At 34.3% G+C, this 19,942-nt stretch overlaps 1 protein-coding gene and 1 long non-coding RNA gene across 5 annotated transcripts in view; one reads left to right on the forward strand and one right to left on the reverse strand.

Annotated features, from left to right (window-relative positions):
- The window catches only part of LOC120348511 (uncharacterized), a 101,007-nt gene that overhangs the window by 72,031 nt on the left and 9,034 nt on the right, over window positions 1-19,942 (forward strand). For 2 of the 4 annotated variants that reach the window (XM_078115996.1, XM_078115991.1), the window contains exons 4-12: window positions 1,239-1,286; window positions 2,314-2,343; window positions 5,279-5,323; window positions 7,107-7,136; window positions 10,520-10,564; window positions 11,644-11,691; window positions 12,719-12,748; window positions 15,674-15,718; window positions 17,500-17,529. In XM_078115996.1, the coding sequence (XP_077972122.1) occupies window positions 1,239-1,286; window positions 2,314-2,343; window positions 5,279-5,323; window positions 7,107-7,136; window positions 10,520-10,564; window positions 11,644-11,691; window positions 12,719-12,748; window positions 15,674-15,718; window positions 17,500-17,529 (351 nt within the window). The remainder of the gene's footprint in view (window positions 1-1,238; window positions 1,287-2,313; window positions 2,344-5,278; window positions 5,324-7,106; window positions 7,137-10,519; window positions 10,565-11,643; window positions 11,692-12,718; window positions 12,749-15,673; window positions 15,719-17,499; window positions 17,530-19,942) is intronic. The other 2 variants (XM_078115993.1, XM_078115999.1) reach the window with 2 other exon arrangements.
- LOC120348253 (uncharacterized) overlaps window positions 1-19,942 on the reverse strand; it is a 37,604-nt gene that overhangs the window by 6,340 nt on the left and 11,322 nt on the right. The window lies entirely within an intron of this gene.

The raw sequence follows: 19,942 nt of genomic DNA on the forward strand, positions 1-19,942 counted from the left end.
AGTTTAATCTAAATCAATCGCAAATAATGTTTTAACAAGGGACATCTAGTACATATCATTTTCCGGGAGAACTCCAAAGCGACGAAAAGTCATTTAATTTAAAATGAATAATGTTCACGAAAATCTAAGATTGTTGCAATCAGGTAATCGGAATATAGGCGAACTAGATAGTGTAAAACGCAAAAATAGATCGATAACGCGTCATCGCATTCTGAATATGTAAGCTGGATTACAGTGTCTGATATCTGCCACCTTTGCGAGAAAACATAAGTACAATCAAACGAGAGAGAAATCGTGGCGAGAGAAAACGCTAGTCACTGATTAATAAATTGGAAAATGCAATAGACAAAAACTGACGCACGTCGCCGAGGAAGCGGAAACCGAATCCTGTTATCCGATCCCATTGGATTCAAATGCTTTGGGACTCGAATCCTCCGGATTCGGTATTCTATTTTGCCCATTCCTAGGTCTGCCGGATTATATAAATGTTTCGATCCGTATTTTTGCTATTCTGCAAATTCGAGATGTACTTGTAACATTGACTCTGCTCAATCGCAATGCTGCCACTCCGATTATTTTGAAAGAGAAAATCTGTCGAGAAATCCGTAAATCTGCTGTAAATTTTACGAGGTAAAATTTATTTCAGTACAATAAAAATTGATCGAATATACTTACAAATAATTATCTTATATATCATCACAATCCGGGAATAAGTCGCGTTTCCAACATTGTAAAATGATAACACGAAAATTTTCGACGGCAATTTTAAAGTAATGGATAAAAAGGCAAATCCCACCCACAATTAACCGTGTTTCGATTTCGGTGACGATTTGTTTCTAACCGTCGACCAAACAAGTTTCGAGTACGGTGACTTTAATAACAAGTAGGCTATATCTGGGCATAACACCACCAAGCAGGTCTTTGATATGATTCACCAAACTAATTATATAGTATAGGATAAAATGCCAATTTGAGAAACAAACATCGAAACATGTTTATCTGTATTATATTTGAAAAGATTATTTTAGTAATTCAAGCAAACAAGTTAACGATTAGACAAATGAGAATACGAAAAAATGAAAATTGATCTCTTAGCTTCCTTATTGGGTAATAAATACTGACAAAGCAAACAGGACTAAACAGGTTTTAAATTGTCAAACAAGTGTAAGAAAAGTATGCAGAAAGCATCTAAGTCAATTTTGATTTTTATTTCTTAACGTGGTATTTTTTTTATTCAGTGGCTGCCCCCCCATGTGATTGAACAGCCCCATTGGATACAAACACAGGTAGGTAACCTTCCTTGTCACTAGTCTCCACCTCCGTATTTTAAACGTAAGACTGAATTATTCAAAAATTGTAGAATGAAAAACATCAGTTATTTATACAAACTATGAAAAGCCACTGAAATATGATAATAAATAACTAAGGATTCATCATAATAGAATTGCGTGAATGTAAACGTAAATTTTGATACATTTACTTTGAACAAGGCTTTATGCAAGCAATTAGAATTAAAAGGAGCTACTATATTTAGAAAGTAACAGAAACTTCAAGCTCAAACAGGCCACGGCCAGAATTTTCAAAAGGAGGGGGGGTCAAAATCGGAAATTCCCAGTGCCGTCTGTAACGGCCATCGCGCTCATTGAAAGAGCCGCATTTTCAGCATATAATGATTTTTCTGACACTCAAAATATATACAATCCACGACAACTACGAGCATTGCATTTTGCTGATTGGCCAATGTCACGAAATAAACAAGTCGATGCTCGGGGAGACTTCCATTTAGAAAAAATGCGCTATTTTTTCATGTTATTGCGGGCCCGGGGACCGTAGTTTAGTGACCCCTGGTCTAAACGGTACAAGATATAAACCCTACATAAAATCTCTGTTAGCGTCAATGCAGCAGTAGAAGTCTCACTGACATAGATTGAGAAAAGTAATCAAATCTATTTCTCTTGTATAGTGAATATGTCCTCACATGTAATTTTGCTTTAAAAGTGGCAAAGCATTGTTTTCAATTTTGGTCGTCACGCAGAAGAATTTTGCCGCTAAATTTAACTGATTTTGGCACGCGAGTCGAAAAAGGTTGCCCACCCCTGAATTAGACAAAAGAGGATCCGATAAATGAATCTCTTAGCTTGCTTGTTGAGTAATAAAAACCGGCGAAGCCTATATTTCAAGCCTCTGATAATCTTGGTCGGACTGAACACTCGAACAGGTTTTTAATTGTTAAAAAATGTAAGAAAAGTAAGCAGAAAGCATCTAAGTCAATTTTAAATATGTGTTTTTCTTATCGTGATATTTTTTTAACAGGTCGAGTTAAGGTTCCTTCTTGCACCGTTGGTAAGTAACATTCCTTGTCACTAGTTTTCACCTTCTTATTTTAAACGCAAAACTCAATTATTTGATAATTATAGAATTATATATATCAGTTTTCAAATGCAAACTGCGAAAAGCCACTGAACTGCTATAAAAACTCGGGATTCCACAGACTAGAATTGTGTTAAAAAACCAACCTTTTTTTTACATTTTACAAACTTTTTACTTTGAACAAGTCTCTACGCACACAACCACAATAAGATAAATAGCTACTATATTTTAAAAAAAGGACCAGAAACTTCAAGGTTCAACATTAACTAGCCAAACCCAATTTAAAAAAGAATGAATGAAGTTGTGGCCTGTGGGTTTAAATTCAATTTGATTCCTAAATCCAAGTGGCTTTCTCATGACAAATTATACCTAGGATCCAAACCTTTTCAAATATTGATTTTTTTGTATATGATATCTCGATAATAAATACTGACAATAAATTATTTAAAGCAAAAAATGGAATTCTTCACATCGAACAAAACAGATATATCATTGTAAAACAGTCAAACAAGCATAAAATACAGCTGAAAGTAACAGTCCGTTTTTAATAGGTTTTATTTAAAACATTTTTTGTTTTGTTTTGCAATTACCGGTACCTAGGTAAAATAGAAGAATGAAGTTTAGTTCACCAAATATAACTCAGAACTTAACCAAAATCTGGAAACTCTTTTGTTTATTGTTTACCTTTGTGCATGATATTTTTATTATTATAACAGTGTTTTTCAACCTCATGACTATGGCTTATAGATCTCTAAGATGGTTCAATGAATCCATTTAAAAAAAATTATTTTAGGAATTCAAGCAATCAAGTTAATGATTTGACAAATAAGAATTTGAAAAATTTATCCCATCACTGCTTGTAGGGTTGGGGTTGTATGGGATTGATTTTTAGTGAAGATGATCACTTATCTGCCACTATTTTCAAGTTGATGCGTTAACGGCCTAAATAACACCCACGCTGATGAAAAAAATCGTAGATTTTAGCAAAGGGCAATTGCATGCGTTATTGGCAACTTTTTCAGTTTTCAAAAAAATTCAAAGTTCTGGCATAACCTTATATATAAATAAACCAGTATGCCACCATGAATAAATTTGCGAAGTATTTATTTATTAATTAATTCCAAACGGACAGAAGTTTTGAGAGCAAATTCCTTACTATAATCAGTGTAAAATCAGCGAATACTTTTAGTACATTTTCAAAAGGGGGGTTTATCTCCCCTTCGTACATAACGGTAACGGCTTCAAAAAAACATTGAAACAGAGAGTCATTGAATTATTTACTATTTCGAAATGTGGATACCACATGTTTGGAGTTTTTCAAAATAATATAATCCATTCAGCCTGAAAGCCAGGGATTATCTTTTGGTCTGGGATTCAGAGATAACTGATTTTATGTAGTGTCTTGTGTCCAATATTAGATTTGGTACTGCAGATCTGAAAATAAGATTCAGAGCATGACATATTATGCAACTTTAGTTTCAGCAACAGATATCACTTATCTCCCACTATTTTCAAGTTACGGTACTTGCTACTTCAAATAAAGCTGCTCAGAAAAATGATTCATGGTAATTCAGCCAATAATAACTACCAACCAACTATACAGTATAAAATAAAATGCCAATTCGATAAACATTACATTGTGAATTGTGTTACAAAATTACTCGCACACAGTTTATTTGTCAACTTCATATTCGCACACGAATTATTTGTCACTTAAAAACCTTCCCGCTGCATAAACAAAAAAATGGTGAATTCTGGAAGTTTTTGCAAAAGAATGCACTGATAGTGAAAACTGCGCAGATAGTGTTTCCCATCTTTTTATTTATATGTATGACCTTTTTTTAAGACTATCATATCCTAAGGAAGACTCCAATATTTTAAATTATTCATTTTTCTGCGTATGATATCGCCACTACACCATTTAAGTGATACAAAGAATATTAAAGATTGCTCTTCAACATTACCGCATGATTAATGTACACAGTGGCCAAATAAAGTTTTTTCAACCTTTCTTGTCTATGCATCATGGATGATTACCGTATATCATTGCGTATAAGCTGAGTTTAATTAAACCTATTTGTCTGTTTCCCCTTTGAGCATCTTGGCTAGCCCTTCTAAAAATATTTTTGTTCAAACGTGCGAGAAACTTCACTTAAATCTCGTTGGAAAGCTTATATACGCCGCTTTATGCCAGCCCTTATTGGAAATGCATGTGCCTTTCGCTCGACCATGTCGCGTTGAAATGAGAGAAAATTTACCCCTTCATTTGTCTTTACCATCTCACTGCCACAATTCATAATTGCGTGCAGGTACAAAAAAAATATTTATCATCGTTATCGCGGCGACACAAATTTGTCGAAAATTTGTGATTTAGAGAGAATAAACACCAATATAAATGCGGTAACAACCTAAATACCACGCCACGCTGATGAAAACAATCGGTGATTCTAGCAAAGGGCAGTCGAACGCGTTATTGGCGACTTATCCAGTTTTCACAATTCCGTGCGAGTACCAAAAATAAAATAATTATCATTGTTACCGTGGAACAAATTTGTGGAAAATTTGAACACCAATGTAAAGGGCGTTTACGGCCTAAAAAATATGTCACGTTGATGAAAACAATCGACTATTTCAGCAGAAGGCAATTGTACGCGTTATCGGCGACTTTTTCAGTTTTCAAAAAAAAATCTAAAGGGGGGTTCCCCTCCATGCTATCCCCCTCCGAATTGTGCACTTTACTATATTTTCTTAGCACTTTACTATATTTTCATAAGTAAACTAATCGCAAGTTTATAGTAACATTGCTAGCTACCTGGGCATAACAATATTATACAAGTATTATTCAATGTGAAAGCATCTCGAGTCCATTTTGATGTTTATTTCCAAATGTGTTATTTTTATTTATCAGGTCAAACTATTCGAAGATGATCTATGCGCTGCGCCCCTGCCTCAGGTAAGTTAACATTCCTTGTCACTAGTTTCCACCTTCGTTTTTTAAACCCAAGACTCAATTATTTGAAAATTGTTCAATGAAAAATAATAGTTTTCTATGCAAAATGAAATGTTATAAAATTTATATCCATCAGAATGGAATGGTGTGAATGTAAATTCAAAACTTCATATACATTTTACTCTGAACAAGGCTTTATGCAAACAACCACAATTAGATAAATATCTACTTTATTTGGAAAGGACCAGAAACTTCAAGGTTCAGCATTATCTAGCCAAACCCAAATTTAAACAGCATGAATGAAGTTGTGGGTTTAAATTCGAACATTTTTCCAAACTACTTTTTTTCAAATTTGCTTTAGTGAAAGTGCTAGCAATTCGAAGTGCATTTTCCTAGTTTTGTCTATCAGAATCAATGAAACATGAAACCATTTGTTCGTGTATTTGTTTAAAGTAGGGGTCACTAAACTTTTTTGACCGCGGGCCAGGTATGACTCAAACTGTTTTGAAACGGGCCGGAAAAATATTTTTTTCAGTGCAATACAATGAATTTCTAAAAGTTGGAAAATCCATTCAATTTATTCAACAATATAAACTCTCAATCGCCGAATACAGATCAAGAACGTCATAGTAAAACAAATCTACAATATGTTTAACAACTATCTCGAGGTTAGCTGTTAACATAACAATTGCTGTCATGAATATCCGCATGTAAGCAGTACGGAAAGTTAATGTGACTTGTACTATTAGCGCATAATGCACGTTCGACGTTTATTTTAACACGAGAAACGTAAACGGCAACATTTTCGATGAAAGCACGCGCCACGAGTGTACGGTACAGTGCATTCTTTGCAGAAACGCTGCCTTCCGGTATAGAATTTTAGCCTATTTCATCACAGCTATCTCTAGACAATTTTTAATTACTGCAATTAAACTACGACTCCTAAGAAGAAAAATGGACCGCCAGATGTGCACCACATACTTTGGGAGCGCCGAAAAAATAATGATTGACTTATTTGATTCATACTTAAATTTCTGAATCGCGACCAAAAACTAACGAATAGCATTCAAAATCGCAAAAACGAGATATTATTTGAAACCACAACTGAAAATTTGGAGCGGATGCGAAAAGGTCTATAATTGTTAGGTCACGTTTTGCATTTTACTGATTGGCCAATGTCACGAAATAAACAAGGAAATCGATGCTCGGGGAGACATCCCTTTGGAAAAAATGCGCTATTTTTTCATGTTATTGCGGGCCGGATTCGGCCCGGGGACCGTAGATTAGTGACCCCTGGTCTAAACGGTACAAGATATGAACCCTACATAAAATCTCTGTTAGCGTTAATGCAGCAGTAGAAGTCTCACTGACATAGACTAAGAAAAGTAATCAAATCTATTTCTCTTGTATAGTGAATATGTCCTCACATTTTCAAAAGGTTTATTATTGTGTAATTTTGCTTTAAAAGTGGCAAAGCATTGTTTTCAATTTTGGTCGTCACGCAGAAGAATTTTGTCGCTAAATTTAACTGATTTTGGCACGCGAGCCGAAAAAGGTTGCCCACCCCTGAATTAGACAAAAAAGGATCTGATAAATGATTCTCTTAGCTTGCTTGTTGAGTAATAAATACTGACGAAGCCTAAATTTCAAGCCTCCGATAATCTTGGTCGGACTGAACACTTGAACAGGTTTTAAATTGTTAAACAAATGTAAAAAAAGTATGCAGAAAGCATCTCAATCAATTTTAAATATGTGTATTTCTTAACATAATATATTTTTTAAACAGGACAGTTCAGAGGACATTCTTGCACAGTTGGTAAGTAACATTCCTTGTCACTAGTTTTCACCTTCTTATTTTAAACGCAAAACTCAATTATTTGATAATTATAGAATGATATATATCAGTTTTCAAATGCAAACTGCGAAAAGCCACTGAACTGCTATAAAAACTCGGGATTCCACAGACTAGAATTGTGTTAAAATACCAACCATTTTTTTACATTTAACAAACTTTTTACTTTGAACAAGTCTCTACGCAGACAACCACAATTAGATAAATAGCTACTATCATTAAAAAGACCAGAAACTTTAGCGTTTGGCATAAACCTAGCCAAACCCAATTTAAAACAGAATGAATGAAGTTGTGGCCTGTGGGTTTAAATTCAATTTGATCCGTAAATCCAAGAGGCTTCTCTCATGACAAATTATACTTAAGATTCAAACCTTTTCAAATATTGATTTTTTTGTGTATGATATCTGATAATAAATACTGACAATAAATTATTTAAAGCAAAAAATGGAATTCTTTACATCGAACAAAACAAATTTATCATTGTGAAACAGTCAAACAAGCATAAAATACAGCTGAAAAATCAGTCCGTTTTTAATAATTTAGTTTACTAAATATAACTCAGAACTTAACCAAAATCTGGAAACTCTTTTGTTTATTGTTTACCTTTGTGCATGATATTTTTATTATTATAACAGTGTTTTTCAACCTCATGACTAGGGCTTATAGATCTCTAAGAATGGTTCAATGAATCCATTTAAAAATAAAATTTTAGGAAATCAAGTAATCAAGTTAATGATTTGATAAATGAGAATCTGAAAATTTCATCCCTTCATCCCATTACTGCTTGTAGGGTTAGGATTGTATGGGATTGATTTTTAGTGAAGGTGATCACTTATCTGCCACTATTTTCAAGTTGATTGTTACTTCAAATAAAGACGCTCAGTAGGGATGGGCAATATGGAATAATTTACTATTCTGGAATACTTGGTAAATCGAATCCAGAGTACCGAATCCTATTCTATTTTTATTGTTATTCAAATGTGGGAATTCTCCCACCATATTGATGGGATACAATTTTAAGAAGGCGAATTTGATTTGATTTTGGAATATAATGACAATGGAATATAAGAATTTTAACTTTTCCAAATTTTAATTGATCCCTAAATACTAATCTATGTGATTCAAGAGTCTATCGAATCAGTCAGGAGAGCAATCTTTACTCTTTTCAACACTCTGCACAAGTCTAAGATAAAATGGACTTAACAGTTGTACCATCAAATGTTGCAGAGTATTATACTCCGACGTGTAACTTGACACTGACTATGAGCGAGTCTCGCAGATTTTCATCAGTGAGGCGTGTTCCGTGTTTGTTCCTGGTGGAGTGAGTCGCGGCGCTGTGGCCCATTGTGTTAAGCGTTAAGTTAGCAGGTTAGAATCCCATGCGTGGATAGTTATGTACGAGAGGATTGCTGGACTCCTCGCCGCCGTTGGGTAGTTCACGTAATCGCTGGTCAGTTACGGCTTCCTACGCCATCAAGTCAATGCTTCCGGAAATAAATAACTAACTAATCCCATACATGGTAACCGGGCGAGAGGCCGTGGTTCGCCATACGAATAGGCCGTCTTATCGACTATCTTCTTCCCCGGGATAAATATGTAAATCTCCTCCTATCCTGAGTTCATGTCAAAAATGTTGATTCACAAAGATAGGTGGAATCAAACAATGGTCTTGTAAAATAGGATTGCTGTATGATTTGAATCGCGAACTTTATCTGCCTGTACTGCGCTGACCAGTGAGTGAGTGGATAGTTAGCACGGTAGATTGCGTGACAAGATGTAAAATATCTCTTAGCTTTGCCGTCGCTACAATCGCCCCCTTAATGAGACACACGCAGGCTGTTTTCAAGGCGGTAAAAATATAACCACCTCCCATTCATCGTGAAAGTGATGGGTTTTTCATCGTTTTTCTTCCATTTTTCTTTGGAATCAATAATTGTAAAATTGCTGCTCCCCAAACCAACGGACAAAAAAAAGCGCGGGTTCGTGGTAAGTGATATCATAATCGGAAGAGTGTTAATTGACCCGTCAAAATAAGGTTGATGGTTGAAATAATTAATATAGTGTCATTCCCAGTCCCCATATAAGTGTGATTTATACTAAAATAGCAGGACAAAATTTAATTGATGTAGCTTACTTATAAGAGCCGGTATTAAGCTTAAGTTTGGAACAGACCTGCAGGCGACTCATATGGTCTTCGCGGGCGACTTGGTGCCCGCGGGCAACGCGTTGATGATCCCTGATATAGGCGAACTAGATAGTGAAACTGTAAACTGCAAAAATAGAGTGATAACGCGTCATCGCATTCTGAATATGTAAGCTGGATTACAGTGTCTGATATCTGCCACCTTTGCAAGAAAACATAAGTACAATCAAACGAGAGATTGGAAAATACAATAGACAAAAACTGACGCACGTCGCCGAAGAGGCGGAAACCGAATCCTGTTATCGAATTCCATTGGATTCAAATACTTATGTACTCGAATCCTCCGGATTCGGTATTCTATTTTGCCCATCCCTAGGTCTGTCGGATTATTACTTATCGATCTTAAGATCGGTAAGTATGTTGATAGGTATTTGTCTGTTTGTCTGTTAGATGAACGCGATATCTCACGAACGCGTGGTTGAATCTGCTCCAAATTTTGCATGTGCGTGCATCTTACCTCGGACCAGGAGCCTATAGATTTTGGGTTAATTATGTCGTATAATTAGCGAGTTATTAACTAATTACCGATCTAAGATCGATAAGTCTTCGGTCGGCCGATATTCTCGTATATTGTTTTGATCCGTATTTTTGCTATTCTGCAAATTCGAGATGTACTTGTAACATTGACTCTGCTTAATCGCAAAGCTGCCACTCCGATTATTTTAAAAGAGAAAATCTGTCGAAAAATCCGTAAATCTGCTGTAAATTCTCACGAGGTAAAATTTATTTCAGTACAATAAAAAGTGATCGACCCCCCTTGGCTGCGCCACTGAACATGTCTATCTGTATTTTATTTGAAAAGATTATTTTAGTAATTCAAGCTATCAAGTGAACAATTAGAAAAATGAGAATCCGAAAAAATTGTGAAATTAATCTCTTAATAACTTTGCTTGTTGGATATTAAATACTAACAATGTGATATTTGACCATCCTGGATGGTTAACTGTCAGTTATTCTTGTAAAAGACCCGAATTGAGTGTAATCTTAGCACTTTACTATATTTTCATAAGTAAACCAATCGCAAGTTTATAGTAACATTGCTAGCTACCTGGGCATAACACTATTATACAAGTATTATTCAATGTGAAAGCATCTCGAGTCTGTTTTGATGTTTATTTCCAAATGTGATATTTTTATTTATCAGGTCGAACTATTCGACGATGATCTATGCGCTGCGCCCCTGTATCAGGTAAGTAACATTCCTTGTCACTAGTTTCCACCTTCGTTTTTTAAACCCAAGACTCAATTATTTGAAAATTGTGGAATGAAAAATAATAGTTTTCTATGCAAACTGAAATGTTATAAAATTTATATCCATCAGAATGGAATGGTGTGAATGTAAATTCAAAACTTCATATACATTTTACTCTGAACAAGGCTTTATGCAAACAACCACAATTAGATAAATATCTACTTTATTTGGAAAGGACCAGGAACTTCAAGGTTTAGCATTATCTAGAGCATTATCTAGCCAAACCCAAATTTAAACAGCATGAATGAAGTTGTGGGTTTAAATTCGAACTGTTTTCCAAACTACTCTTTTCAAATTTGCTTTAGTGAAAGTGCTAGCAATTCGAAGTGCATTTTCCTAGTTTTGTCTATCAGAATCAATCAATAAGGAGATTTGGAGACTCCCAATTTAGAAAAAAATTGTTCATGCAAATATGTTGAGCCCAACTAAAATTCATTAAGCCTATGTATCTCTTAACGGTAATATTCTTTAAACTGGCTTCTAATTCCATAAAGTTTGTCCAACCTTCCATGTCAATGCATCCTAGATGGTTAACTGTCAAGTTATTCTTGTAAACAACCTTACCCTCCTGGATTGTGTGCAATATTAACAGTTTACTATATTACAATGACTCCATGAGTAACTAAATCGCACAATGTTTCAAGTACGGTGACTTTAATAACAAGTATATGTGGGCATAACACCACCAGGCAGGTCTTTGATGTGATTCACCAAACTAATTTTATAGTAAAAGATAAAAGACCAATTTGATGAACAAACATACGATACCTATCTGTATTGTATTTGAAAAGATTATTTTAGTAATTCAAGCAAACAAGTTAACGATTAGACAAATGAGAATACGAAAAGTGACAAATGAAAATTGATCTCTTAGCTTCCTTATTGGGTAATAAATACTGACAAAGCAAACAGGACTAAACAGGTTTTAAATTGTCAAACAAGTGTAAGAAAAGTACGCAGAAAGCATCTAAGTCAATTTTGATTTTATTTCTTAACATGATATTTTTTTTATTCAGCGGCTGACCCCCCCTGTGATTGAAAAGATCCATTGGATGCCAACACAGGTAAGTAACCTTCCTGGTCACTAGTCTCCACCTCCGTATTTTAAACGTAAGACTGAATTATTCAAAAATTGTAGAATGAAAAACATCAGTTATTTATACAAACTATGAAAAGCCACTGAAATATGATAATAAATAACTAAGGATTCATCATAATAGAATTGCGTGAATGTAAACGTAAATTTTGATACATTTACTTTGAACAAGGCTTTATGCAAGCAATTAGAATTAAAAGGAGCTACTATATTTAGAAAGTAACAGAAACTTCAAGCTCAAACAGGCCACGGCCAGAATTTTCAAAAGGAGGGGGGTCAAAATCGGAAATTCCCAGTGCCGTCTGTAACGGCCATCGCGCTCATTGAAAGAGCCGCATTTTCAGCATATAATGATTTTTCTGACACTCAAAATATATACAATCCACGACAACTACGAGCATTGCATTTTGCTGATTGGCCAATGTCACGAAATAAACAAGTCGATGCTCGGGGAGACTTCCATTTAGAAAAAATGCGCTATTTTTTCATGTTATTGCGGGCCCGGGGACCGTAGTTTAGTGACCCCTGGTCTAAACGGTACAAGATATAAACCCTACATAAAATCTCTGTTAGCGTCAATGCAGCAGTAGAAGTCTCACTGACATAGATTGAGAAAAGTAATCAAATCTATTTCTCTTGTATAGTGAATATGTCCTCACATGTAATTTTGCTTTAAAAGTGGCAAAGCATTGTTTTCAATTTTGGTCGTCACGCAGAAGAATTTTGTCGCTAAATTTAACTGATTTTGGCACGCGAGTCGAAAAAGGTTGCCCACCCCTGAATTAGACAAAAGAGGATCCGATAAATGAATCTCTTAGCTTGCTTGTTGAGTAATAAAAACCGGCGAAGCCTATATTTCAAGCCTCTGATAATCTTGGTCGGACTGAACACTCGAACAGGTTTTTAATTGTTAAACAAATGTAAGAAAAGTAAGCAGAAAGCATCTAAGTCAATTTTAAATATGTGTTTTTCTTAACGTGATATTTTTTTAACAGGTCGAGTTAAGGTTCATTCTTGCACAGTTGGTAAGTAACATTCCTTGTCACTAGTTTTCACCTTCTTATTTTAAACGCAAAACTCAATTATTTGATAATTATAGAATTATATATATCAGTTTTCAAATGCAAACTGCGAAAAGCCACTGAACTGCTATAAAAACTCGGGATTCCACAGACTAGAATTGTGTTAAAAAACCAACCTTTTTTTTACATTTTACAAACTTTTTACTTTGAACAAGTCTCTACGCAAACAACCACAATAAGATAAATAGCTACTATATTTTAAAAAAAGGACCAGAAACTTCAAGGTTCAACATTAACTAGCCAAACCCAATTTGGAAAAGAATGAATGAAGTTGTGGCCTGTGGGTTTAAATTCAATTTGATTCCTAAATCCAAGTGGCTTTTTCATGACAAATTATACCTAGGATCCAAACCTTTTCAAATATTGATTTTTTTGTATATGATATCTCGATAATAAATACTGACAATAAATTATTTAAAGCAAAAAATGGAATTCTTCACATCGAACAAAACAGATATATCATTGTAAAACAGTCAAACTAGCATAAAATACAGCTGAAAGTAACAGTCCGTTTTTAATAGGTTTTATTTAAAACATTTTTTGTTTTGTTTTGCAATTACCGGTACCTAGGTAAAATAGAAGAATGAAGTTTAGTTCACCAAATATAACTCAGAACTTAACCAAAATCTGGAAACTCTTTTGTTTATTGTTTACCTTTGTGCATGATATTTTTATTATTATTACAGTGTTTTTCAACCTCATGACTATGGCTTATAGATCTCTAAGATGGTTCAATGAATCCATTTAAAAAAATTATTTTAGGAATTCAAGCAATCAAGTTAATGATTTGACAATTGAGAATTTGAAAAATTTATCCCATCACTGCTTGTAGGGTTGGGGTTGTATGGGATTGATTTTTAGTGAAGATGATCACTTATCTGCCACTATTTTCAAGTTGATGCGTTAACGGCCTAAATAACACGCCACGCTGATGAAAAAAATCGTAGATTTTAGCAAAGGGCAATTGCATGCGTTATTGGCGACTTTTTCAGTTTTCAAAAAAATTCAAAGTTCTGGCATAACCTTATATATAAATAAACCAGTATGCCACCATAAATAAATATGCGAAGTATTTATTTATTAATTAATTCCAAACGGACAGAAGTTTTGAGAGCAAATTCCTTAATATAATCAGTGTAAAATCAGCGAATACTTTTAGTACATTTTCAAAAGGGGGGTTTATCTCCCCTTCGTACATAACGGTAACGGCTTCAAAAAAACATTGAAACAGAGAGTCATTGAATTATTTACTATTTTGAAATGTGGATACCACATGTTTGGAGTATTTCAAAATAATATAATCCATTCAGCCTGAAAGCCAGGGATTATCTTTTGGTCTGGGATTCAGAGATAACTGTTTTTATGTAGTGTCTTGTGTCCAATATTAGATTTGGTACTGCAGATCTGAAAATAAGATTCAGAGCATGACATATTATGCAACTTTAGTTTCAGCAACAGATATCACTTATCTCCCACTATTTTCAAGTTACGGTACTTGCTACTTCAAATAAAGCTGCTCAGAAAAATGATTCATGGTAATTCAGCCAATAATAACTACCAACCAACTATACAGTATAAAATAAAATGCCAATTCGATAAACATTACATTGTGAATTGTGTTACAAAATTACTCGCACACAGTTTATTTGTCAACTTCATACTCGCACACGAATTATTTGTCACTTAAAAACCTTCCCGCTGCATAAACAAAAAAATGGTGAATTCTGGAAGTTTTTGCAAAAGAATGCACTGATAGTGAAAACTGCGCAGATAGTGTTTCCCATCTTTTTATTTATATGTATGACCTTTTTTTTGGAGTATAATATCCTAAGGAAGACTCCATAATTTAAATTATTCATTTTTCTGCGTATGATATCGCCACTACACCATTTAAGTGATACAAAGAATATTAAAGATTGCTCTTCAACATTACCGCATGATTAATGTACACAGTGGCCAAATAAAGTTTTTTCAACCTTTCTTGTCTATGCATCATAGATGATTACCGTATATCATTGCGTATAAGCTGAGTTTAATTAAACCTATTTGTCTGTTTCCCCTTTGAGCATCTTGGCTAGCCCTTCTAAAAATATTTTTGTTCAAACGTGCGAGAAACTTCACTTAAATCTCGTTGGAAAGCTTATATACGCCGCTTTATGCCAGCCCTTATTGGAAATGCATGTGCCTTTCGCTCGACCATGTCGCGTTGAAATGAGAGAAAATTTACCCCTTCATTTGTCTTTACCATCTCACTGCCACAATTCACAATTGCGTGCAGGTACAAAAAAAATATTTATCATCGTTATCGCGGCGACACAAATTTGTCGAAAATTTGTGATTTAGAGAGAATAAACACCAATATAAATGCGGTAACAACCTAAATACCACGCCACGCTGATGAAAACAATCGGCGATTCTAGCAAAGGGCAGTCGAACGCGTTATTGGCGACTTAATCCAGTTTTCACAATTCCGTGCGAGTACAAAAATAAAATAATTATCATTGTTATCGTGGCACAAATTTGTGGAAAATTTGAACACCAATGTAAAGGGCGTTTACGGCCTAAAAAATATGTCACGTTGATGAAAACAATCGACGATTTCAGCAGAAGGCAATTGTACGCGTTATCGGCGACTTTTTCAGTTTTCAAAAAAAAAATCTAAAGGGGGGTTCCCCTCCATGCTATCCCCCTCCGAATTGTGTGTAATCTTAGCACTTTACTATATTTTCATAAGTAAACTAATCGCAAGTTTATAGTAACATTGCTAGCTACCTGGGCATAACAATATTATACAAGTATTATTCAATGTGAAAGCATCTCGAGTCCATTTTGATGTTTATTTCCAAATGTGTTATTTTTATTTATCAGTTCAAACTATTCGAAGATGATCTATGCGCTGCGCCCCTGCCTCAGGTAAGTTAACATTCCTTGTCACTAGTTTCCACCTTCGTTTTTTAAACCCAAGACTCAATTATTTGAAAATTGTTCAATGAAAAATAATAGTTTTCTATGCAAAATGAAATGTTATAAAATTTATATCCATCAGAATGGAATGGTGTGAATGTAAATTCAAAACTTCATATACATTTTACTCTGAACAAGGCTTTATGCAAACAACCACAATTAGATAAATATCTACTTTATTTGGAAAGGACCAGAAACTTCAAGGTTCAGCATTATCTAGCCAAACCCAAATTTAAACAGCATGAATGAAGTTGTGGGTTTAAATTCAAACATTTTTCCAAACTACTTTTTTCAAATTTGCTTTAGTGAAAGTGCTAGCAATTCGAAGTGCATTTTCCTAGTTTTGTCTATCAGAATCAATGAAACATGAAACCATTTGTTCGTGTATTTGTTTAAAGTAGGGGTCACCAAACTTTTTTGACCGCGGGCCAGGTATGACTCAAACTGTTTTGAAACGGGCCGGAAAAATATTTTTTTCAGTGCAATACAATGAATTTCTAAAAGTTGGAAAATCCATTCAATTTATTCAACAATATAAACTCTCAATCGCCGAATACAGATCAAGAACGTCATAGTAAAACAAATCTACAATATGTTTAACAACTATCTCGAGGTTAGCTGTTAACATAACAATTGCTGTCATGAATATCCGCATGTAAGCAGTACGGAAAGTTAATGTGACTTGTACTATTAGCGCATAATGCACGTTCGACGTTTATTTTAACACGAGAAACGTAAACGGCAACATTTTCGATGAAAGCACGCGCCACGAGTGTACGGTACAGTGCATTCTTTGCAGAAACGCTGCCTTCCGGTATAGAATTTTAGCCTATTTCATCACAGCTATCTCTAGACAATTTTTAATTACTGCAATTAAACTACGACTCCTAAGAAGAAAAATGGACCGCCAGATGTGCACCACATACTTTGGGAGCGCCGAAAAAATAATGATTGACTTATTTGATTCATACTTAAATTTCTGAATCGCGACCAAAAACTAACGAATAGCATTCAAAATCGCAAAAACGAGATATTATTTGAAACCACAACTGAAAATTTGGAGCGGATGCGAAAAGGTCTATAATTGTTAGGTCACGTTTTGCATTTTACTGATTGGCCAATGTCACGAAATAAACAAGGAAATCGATGCTCGGGGAGACATCCCTTTGGAAAAAATGCGCTATTTTTTCATGTTATTGCGGGCCGGATTCGGCCCGGGGACCGTAGATTAGTGACCCCTGGTCTAAACGGTACAAGATATGAACCCTACATAAAATCTCTGTTAGCGTTAATGCAGCAGTAGAAGTCTCACTGACATAGACTAAGAAAAGTAATCAAATCTATTTCTCTTGTATAGTGAATATGTCCTCACATTTTCAAAAGGTTTATTATTGTGTAATTTTGCTTTAAAAGTGGCAAAGCATTGTTTTCAATTTTGGTCGTCACGCAGAAGAATTTTGTCGCTAAATTTAACTGATTTTGGCACGCGAGCCGAAAAAGGTTGCCCACCCCTGAATTAGACAAAAAAGGATCTGATAAATGATTCTCTTAGCTTGCTTGTTGAGTAATAAATACTGACGAAGCCTAAATTTCAAGCCTCCGATAATCTTGGTCGGACTGAACACTTGAACAGGTTTTAAATTGTTAAACAAATGTAAAAAAAGTATGCAGAAAGCATCTCAATCAATTTTAAATATGTGTATTTCTTAACATAATATTTTTTTAAACAGGACAGTTCAGAGGACATTCTTGCACAGTTGGTAAGTAACATTTCTTGTCACTAGTTTTCACCTTCTTATTTTAAACGCAAAACTCAATTATTTGATAATTATAGAATGATATATATCAGTTTTCAAATGCAAACTGCGAAAAGCCACTGAACTGCTATAAAAACTCGGGATTCCACAGACTAGTATTGTGTTAAAATACCAACCATTTTTTTACATTTAACAAACTTTTTACTTTGAACAAGTCTCTACGCAGACAACCACAATTAGATAAATAGCTACTATCATTAAAAAGACCAGAAACTTTAGCGTTTGGCATAAACCTAGCCAAACCCAATTTAAAACAGAATGAATGAAGTTGTGGCCTGTGGGTTTAAATTCAATTTGATCCGTAAATCCAAGAGGCTTCTCTCATGACAAATTATACTTAAGATTCAAACCTTTTCAAATATTGATTTTTTTGTGTATGATATCTGATAATAAATACTGACAATAAATTATTTAAAGCAAAAAATGGAATTCTTTATATCGAACAAAACAAATTTATCATTGTGAAACAGTCAAACAAGCATAAAATACAGCTGAAAGTATCAGTCCGTTTTTAATAATTTAGTTTACTAAATATAACTCAGAACTTAACCAAAATCTGGAAACTCTTTTGTTTATTGTTTACCTTTGTGCATGATATTTTTATTATTATAACAGTGTTTTTCAACCTCATGACTAGGGCTTATAGATCTCTAAGAATGGTTCAATGAATCCATTTAAAAATAAAATTTTAGGAATTCAAGTAATCAAGTTAATGATTTGATAAATGAGAATCTGAAAAATTCATCCCTTCATCCCATTACTGCTTGTAGGGTTAGGGTTGTATGGGATTTTTTTTTCAGTGAAGGTGATCACTTATCTGCCACTATTTTCAAGTTGATTGTTACTTCAAATAAAGCCGCTCAGTAGGGATGGGCAATATGGAATAATTTACTATTCTGGAATACTTAGTAAATCGAATCCAGAGTACCGAATCCTATTCTATTTTTATTGTTATTCAAATGTGGGAATTCTCCCACCATATTGATGGGATACAATTTTAAGAAGGCGAATTTGATTGGATTTTGGAATATAATGACAATGGAATATAAGAATTTTAACTTTTCCAAATTTTAATTGATCCCTAAATACTAATCTATGTGATTCAAGAGTCTATCGAATCAGTCAGGAGAGCAATCTTTACTCTTGCTACAGCATCCTTGCATTATATGCATACGGATCCGCCGACACAAAAGCATAGAAGAAGGATAAATATTTAGTCTCGCAGAAACAAAATCCTTACCTAAATACTAGTATGTTAAATTGAATAGGGCATACACTTCATTACTGAATTGTGAAATACAAAAACTAAAAAATACCTAATTATAAAATAATTAAAAACATTAAATTACTATTAATGTGAAAGCGCTACAACAGCCAGACCAAGGCCACTGTAATTTATGCCGTCACAACGGGTGCCGCACTTGGTTAAATAATGGTGTAAAATAAATTTGACGACTATCACTTATAATCAACTATGTCAAAGAGAGAGATTTATTGCCACAAAAACAAAATCAACACTAATATAAACATAATACAATAACGAAAATATTCCACAGTAATTGATTATTGCTTTGTGCGGGTCGGTGTGCAAGACCGATTAAAGTAATCTAGGCTCCCGACCCTTGTGTATGTGCTATATATAAGTTCATCATAGGTGGATACAAATGAGATTAAATATAAATATATAAAAATAAATACGAGGAAAAAAGGAAACGAGTCGGCAATTTAATGGTATTATGGAAGTTACTAAGGGCAATTTAGAATTTAGAGAGGTCATGTGTTGGTTGAAGCCGGACTTGTCCAATGGAAAAATTTTCACGAAAAGCATATTTTTTGTTATTGGACACAGACCGGGATCAAAAATGAATACCAAGGACGAAAAATAATATTATCACAGATTCAGTAATAGACCGAGTGCATGATGTAAAAAATATCATTTCTTGTTGATCTTGTTTATCGATCTTTGTCTGTTTGTCTGTCTGTTAGATGCAAGCGATATCTCAAGAAAGCGGGGTTTAATCTCCACCCAATCCAATTTTGCATGTGCGTTCATCATTTCACGGACCAGATGGCTATTGATTTTGGTAGAGGTATGTCGTATAATTAGGGAGCTATTAATTAATTGGTGTTTGGACACACAGTGTCACTATAGAGTCATGAATCGAAACCGCAGTTTTGATCGATAAGTCTTTGGTCTCCGACCGATACTCGAGTTTGACACCTTAATTAGTTCACGATATAAAAAGGTTATTGAATTAAAAGTGGCTACCAACATTCTTAATTATTAATACATACTTTTGAAATAGAATAGTAGTTAATATATGATCCACAGTTGAATATGAACAATTAAATATGC

This window comes from Styela clava, chromosome 1, assembly GCF_964204865.1.
Source record: "Styela clava chromosome 1, kaStyClav1.hap1.2, whole genome shotgun sequence".
NCBI lineage: Eukaryota > Metazoa > Chordata > Ascidiacea > Stolidobranchia > Styelidae > Styela > Styela clava.